The sequence below is a fragment of the Schistocerca americana genome, chromosome 1 (genome assembly GCF_021461395.2).
Source record: "Schistocerca americana isolate TAMUIC-IGC-003095 chromosome 1, iqSchAmer2.1, whole genome shotgun sequence".
Taxonomy (NCBI): Eukaryota; Metazoa; Arthropoda; class Insecta; order Orthoptera; family Acrididae; genus Schistocerca; species Schistocerca americana.
The window spans coordinates 315,806,267-315,813,196 of NC_060119.1; the positions used below are offsets into that span (position 1 = coordinate 315,806,267).

Sequence of the window (6,930 nt, forward strand, 5' to 3'; positions counted from 1 at the left end):
GCCAGCGCTTTTGTTCGGTAAGTCACCTCATCTTTGTTTTTATATATAATTTTTCCCACGTGGAATGTTTCCTTCCATTATATTGAAAATAGTAAATGGTTGATATACTAGAGTATATGTGATCCTGATACCACACCCGTTGGAGAGTAGTGTGGACAACATTATTTCTGAATGCTAAATCTGTAACCGTTGGCACGTGGTCTCTTAAAAAACATTGGAGCAAGAGCCTTTGACCGGTTTTTTATCAGGGAAGCAGCATTAATTACATTGAATGGTTTGGGGTACACTCTACATTATTCCATCATTTTCACATATTCAGTAGGAACTTCTATATTTTCAACCCTCTTTACCAGCGTACCATATTACGCTCTACATTATTCCATCATTGTCACATATTCAGTAGGAACTTCTATATTTTCAACCCTCTTTAGCAGCGTACCATATTTTCCAAAATTTCGGTCGCATTGCTTGTAGGAGTAACTCCTAACGGGGAAGATATGTTCAATTTCAATCTTAAGATGTTTGGCCAACCATGATGAAAACATAACGACAGTAATATTCTTGTTTTGTCCACCACATCAATCGGAAAAACACAGTTTTCTTCACATTCACATATATGGCCAACATTTTCTGAATAAAATCATACAAACACGAACTCACAGACTGGGTTTTTTCTTTCTTCTATTTCCTAGAAATTGTAGTAACATCATTAAGGCAATGAATATTAAAATTATGCAGCCAAAGAAGTCATACGTGAAACTGTGATTTACATTTAATTTAGGTATAGGCAAGTTCGGGGCATAATCAAATTCTAGAAAAAAATCCTATCGTCGGAGACAGATTTAATTTCTTCCATTAAATCTGCCTTCAAAGATTGATATGCTTTGGCACATGACTTACATTGGTCATCAGGAGTTTTTGCCAAACTCACATCACACTCAGCACAAAAATCGCACCATCTGATCTCGGTTGCCTAAAAGAATATTGACTGTGTCCCCTCCAATACCTGTGATAAGTGCTGTACTTCATTTTGAGTGGTTTCCCCTCTAACTCAAAAACATGTTGCCTAAAGCACGTATAAAGTTTATGAACAGTTAATTCAGGATTATCAAAATACATCCTTTTGGTTCTGGCACTGCTGTAGTGGGACTCCTTATGAGGGAACTGGGACCAATGTTCTTCAACAAGATGCCAAACTTTTTTTCTATCTTATTGGGCCAGTTGTGGTATTTACCCCTTTTGTCTTCAGGAATAGCACCTGGAACATAATAGAACCAACCCAAACAATTTTTATTGGATCATATTATTGAAGAAAATATTACAGACCTTAAAACAATATTTGTGACATGGATACGTCAGTCTTAACATAACATGCCTATCTGATCTCGGCCTCGTTTCAGAAATCTGCAGCACAGGTAGTAAAAATTTCTGGCAAACTATTTTACAAATCCATTATGTTTTGTGGTATACATCCAATAATAGTTCCTTTTTGTGCTTCAGGATTGAGAGATGTAGTATGTTTTTCTTGTTTTGATATGTATCCGATCAAGATCACATCCTGAAGTACTGTGTCACTACTATCCCAAAATGCAACAAACAGTTGTTTCTGTTGATCGATTTGTAAACTTTGACTGCACCTAGAATAGGTTGTAACAAACATAGACTATGATATAAAAATAAGCAGAACTGTATAATACTAAACTTTGTTCACTTGAAGATATGGCAAAGAAAAATGAACAAACATGATTCAACTGGCTTGAGCTACTTGGCTGATATTTTTATTCTTGTGCGTACAGATATGTACATTTTGCCATAATTTTGAAGCTTCTTAGCAACATTCTGTTTCCACCTTTCCGAATTACGTTGTCATTTTAACCCTACACAGTTATTGTCATCAACTATAATGTCTTCTTCCGAAGTAACATATTCATCACTTGTTGTCCATCTTCACCATGTGGCCATGCCACATGTGTGAACAATGAACTAAAGTCTTAGCTGCAACAAAAGCATTTCACATGATCTTCTTTCCAAAGAGCGTGAAGGTTTTGGAATATGATTTCATCTACATTGTCCAAAGTGATCTGATTTCGACAAAATGTGGTTCATGCAAGACAGAGTGCAACCCTATCGAAGCAGGAGAGAGTTTCATGTCCTCGAGGAGCACTTTGGGGACCGCATTCTGGCTATTGGGTACCCAGAGGCCACTCGCACGGGCCTCGATTGGCTGCTGTATTCTCCGGATGTGAACACATGTAACTCTTTTTTGTGGGGTTATTTTAAAGACATGGTTTACAGCAATAACCCCCATTGCTAAGCTGGAAACAGCTATTCAGGAGGTCATCCACAGCATCGATGTTCTGATACTTTAGCAGGTCATACAGAATTTCACTATTCGGCTGCACCATATCATCACCAATGATGGCAGGCATATCGAACATGTGATAACCATAATCCAAATATCTGTAGTGATGTTTACATGTTGAATAAAGTGTGTGCATACCATAGATTGTAACTAACTTACATTTTAGTTCAATAGTTGTCACCCTGTATGTACTTGAGTGATATTCTAAAAAAGACCTAATAACTTAAACTTTTTTCTCAGCCGATAAACCGCCAATATATTCATCTGATGAAGAAGGATCAGATTTTGAAGCCAGGCGAGCAAAGAAGTTGGATAAGGCTAAAGCACTTAAAGATTCAGATGAGGAATCAGAACAGTCGGCATCAGGATCTGAACAAGCCTCTGGATCTAGTTCTGGGTCTGGAGGTGAAGAGCAGCAAAACAATAAGGATGAAGACCAGTCTGGTGGAAGTGCCGCTGATGATGATTAACTTTGTAACAGTGAAGCAAGTGCAAATTCTTGTTTGTATATAATTTTAAGTGAGGGTGAACTTGAGATGGGCAGCAGATTAGTGCCAAAGGACCATGTGAAATACATTGACTTTAAAAGACACAAAATGAGAATTATTGATTGGTACCTTTGTGTGAGGTATAGGCTAATAACTGTTTTGACCTTAGTGCTTGTGTTGTTTCACACTGTATTACTGTGATCAGTGTTTAAGTTATATTTGATAAACTTTTGTCTGTGGTATTTTAATTTCCAAGTTATCTGACTATCTTGCTGAAAGTCCACAAATGACATTATGGTAAAATCTGAATTGCTAGGAATGTGATAACTATTGTTTTTATTTATTTACTATATTTGTATAAGCATGTCGTGAAGCATATTAATGTGCCCCGTTAATGATTTGCATTGGTTTCTGAATGTCATACCATACTTGATTGTTTTCATTCAGAATATTTTATCCCACAGTAGAGCTTGTGAAAAGATGGTAGTTGTACCAATTGCAGTGCAGTGTTGGATAAGTATCGCAAAATTTACAGAATGTTGGAAGCATACTCCTAGTTTGTCATACTACTGAATATTTTTCGTTCGGTCAATTTTACTTCATACAGGCGACTGTGGGTTCTACAGATTCAGAGCACCATCTGTTCACAATGACACATTCTTGTAGATCGAAACATGTAGGGAACGTCAGATAGAATGTAAATAATAGAGGGTTAAAGGACACCACCCACCGAATAGGAGAAGGGTTGTCTTGTTGACAGGCTCACACAAGAGAGAAAGGAATCTTGCTAGCTTTTGGAACAAATCCTTTATTAAGCTAGAGCAGGCTCATCCAAACTGTGCCCCTGGGGCGCTAGCACCTGCAATCGCCCGAGGCCAGCACCCTGGTCGAATTCGTATGTTGTTGCAGTGGCCAAGTCATGTCGCTTAGCTGACAGTGCGGTCTGCTCGCCGCGCCTCGCCATGCTGCTGTAAGTGCACTTCGTACGGAAGACAGACTGCCTCGCCAGCAGAGGTCAAAAGCATTGATACGACACAAAGCCATCAGTCAACAGTCATAAGGTTACAGTGGATCGATATGGATGGTCAACAGCAGCAAACAAAAAAGAGGAGCAGCATGTTTGCACTATTTAAACCCGAGTGAGAAATTAATTTCTTTTGTACTGCTGTCCAAAATCATGCCAAATGTTTATTATGTCATCAAAACCTCATGTATTTAAAAAAAGTACTCTATTAAATGGCAATTTAATACCTGTCACAAAGATCAGTTAGAAAATTTGTACAAAAGGAACACCTGTCAAGGCTTGAAGAACTAAAAGAAAGTTTCAAGCAGCATTACAGAGAAGGAAGTTCCTATTGTATATCAGATTGTCAGCAACAAGGAAAACTTCTTTTCAGTTAATTTTTATATTTGGGCTGCATTAAATTGCATTGCGAATTATCAGAAGAGTTTGAAAACAGATTTTTAGAGATAAATGAGCTTCAAGCGGCCTTAGGTATATTTGTTTGCCTGTTTTCCCTTCAGGCAGAGGACGTCTCACAATTGTTTCAACTAGAGCTGATTGACCTGTAGTAAAATACCCACCTGAAGGACCGCTTTCTTACGTATACAATTTTGGATGATGTTTACAGCTGTTTTCCATGAGAGAAGTATCCTCTTTTTTTCACATGCACGCGGCCAAAGTTCTCTCAATGTTTGGTTCCATGTGTATTTGGAAGCACTTTTTCTCCCTTTTAAAGCTTGCTAAAACTAAGAATTGTTCACTACTTAATGATCAAAATTGGACAAATTCTTGGAGATTAGCAGTCTCCCGGAATATTATACCAAATCTGGACAAAATCATTTCCTCGCAAAAGAAAAATGTGTAAAATGTTAATTGTCTTCTTTAACGATGTTGACTGTGAGGATTAAAGGTCTTTATAACCTTAATTCTATTTTTTAATAAGTTTACAAATTTGGTCAGTTGAAATTATTGCGCACAAAACAGCAAACAAACAATGCGATATATAAACTCTGAAAAGGGATACAAAAATCTGCAGCACGAAGTAACCCTGCAACAAAAAATATTTACTTGTAACTACTAACAGTAAGAATGAGACTCTATATCCCTTACGCAAAATTATCTCTAAAATAGAATATTTATGGCACTAGTTCATTTAAGAAATCGATATATCTTTCAGGAGATGTCTACTTTACATATGACGAGTGTGCATGTGCAGTTCAAGTAGAATCAACCTAAGGGTCAGAAAACTACTAACTTGTTCTTCGATTCTTATTTTGGATATTGTTTTCTGAAGCTTTGTGTTGTAACACACACACAAAAAGCGTGCACTCACCATGCCAGCTGGATACAATGCTGGGATTGCATTGTTGTCAGGTGGAGTGGAAGGAGAGAGAAGCGGTAGGCAAGAAGAGGGGTTGGGGTTGGGTGGCTAGTGACTTTGAGGGAGGCAGCAAGTTTGCAGAGTAGAAATGTGGAAGGGAGGGGTAGCAGGCATGCAGCCTAGGCATGTGATGAATGCGTAGAGTCCACACAGGTTATGATGCCCAATGCTCAGTGATCAGTTTTTATCCAAAGCACTGGACGAGTTTATTTGAAAGGGGAGGCCAATAGTGTTTGCTCCCTTTCGGCCGGTCGTCAATGTTAGAATCAAGACACACAAGATGCGATCTTTCTTAAAGGATGTAACAGAATGTGTTCAGTAAAAAAAAAAAAAAAAAAAAAAAATTGCTTTACTTGTAGCTTTATATGTCAGGTCCATGATGATGTGCCCATCATTTCATTAATGTTCATAAATATTATGATATTTACATGGGAGTAACGTACTGCATGAAACTCAAAAAAGTTTGCAATGAAAAATAGGGGTTGCTATGATTTTGCATGTGGTGCACATTAAATGGTTGCTGCATATGAACTTTAGCTAACATACCAAATTTTTCTTTAGAGTTGGGTGGAGGTCTTGGTCTGTCTCAAGAAAATTGATCTGATATAGCACACTCATTTGCAATCGCACCACACCAGTGATAAAATCAGAGTGAAATATCCACAACATTCCTCATATTTCATAAATAATTTGAAATTGAAAAGATATGTTGGCGAATGGTAGCATGCAAAGAGAAAACTATTTTGCCATATGTTTATTATGCAAAACTTCATTATCTACCATGTTATTTCACTAACAACAGACTTTTTTAATGGAAGGATTTAGTTGGTGAAATGAGAAATGCTGTGGGTTCGGCAACAATATAATTGAAGACATTACACATTTATTTTGTACTGAGGATGTGCTTTTTCATAAGCTACTGACTTTACTTTGCCTCAGTTCCTCACGTAAAAAGTTTAATAAACCATTGTTTCAGAATTCTGTCGCAGTTGTGTCTGCACAGGTCGTTAGTGATGTGAGTTTTGCAAACTCCACTGTGTTTTGGCAAAAGAAGCAAATTTTAATATGGCAACTAGAGAAATGCGTAGGTTTTACTCAAAATTTGTGACTCATGACACAACTCTGAAAGTTACAAATGGTTAACAAGCCAAGGGAAAAGAAATCCCTGTATTTTCAGCGGAATTCTTTTTAGATACTACACGAAGCAGAAGTGACACATCATTTTGAATAGTAACCGTGTAAATGTGGATGTGGAGGGGCTCCACTTAATATTTACAAAAAATGTGAGCATAGGGGTCAGTTCGGAATGATACCCCCCCCCCCCCAGCTCTCAGCGTTTCCCCTACTGTGTCTGCCCGTAACCCCCACCACTACCGCTCTCCCCATGTGCGCTCTACCAGCTGCGCATCTACTGGTCAGGGTATTCTGCACGGACTCTACCAGAGCAGGTGGGGTGTAATGAATTATGAAGGTGGTGTGGAGACAGAGATTGGGAGGGGTAGACAGTACAGAGGAAGACGGAACTGTTGGTGGAGCGTGTGGGAACAGTGCGTTAACAGAGATTGATGCCAAGAGGGTTACATGAGTGAAGAATATGTTGAAATGGTAACTCCTATCTGCGTAGCTCAGCAAAGCTTATGGTGGAGGTAAGGGTTCAGGTAGCCCAGGTTGGGAAGCAGCCACTAAATTTGAGCTT

At 38.4% G+C, this 6,930-nt stretch overlaps 1 protein-coding gene across 1 annotated transcript in view; it reads left to right on the top strand.

Annotated features, from left to right (window-relative positions):
• Positions 1 to 5,578, top strand: part of LOC124596764 (another transcription unit protein) — a 57,639-nt gene extending 52,061 nt beyond the window's left edge. Inside the window, exon 10 of the mRNA XM_047135894.1 lies at positions 2,603 to 5,578. Coding sequence (XP_046991850.1) covers positions 2,603 to 2,832 — 230 coding nt within the window. The 3' untranslated portion in view covers positions 2,833 to 5,578. The remainder of the gene's footprint in view (positions 1 to 2,602) is intronic.
• Positions 5,579 to 6,930: the final 1,352 nt, after the last annotated feature.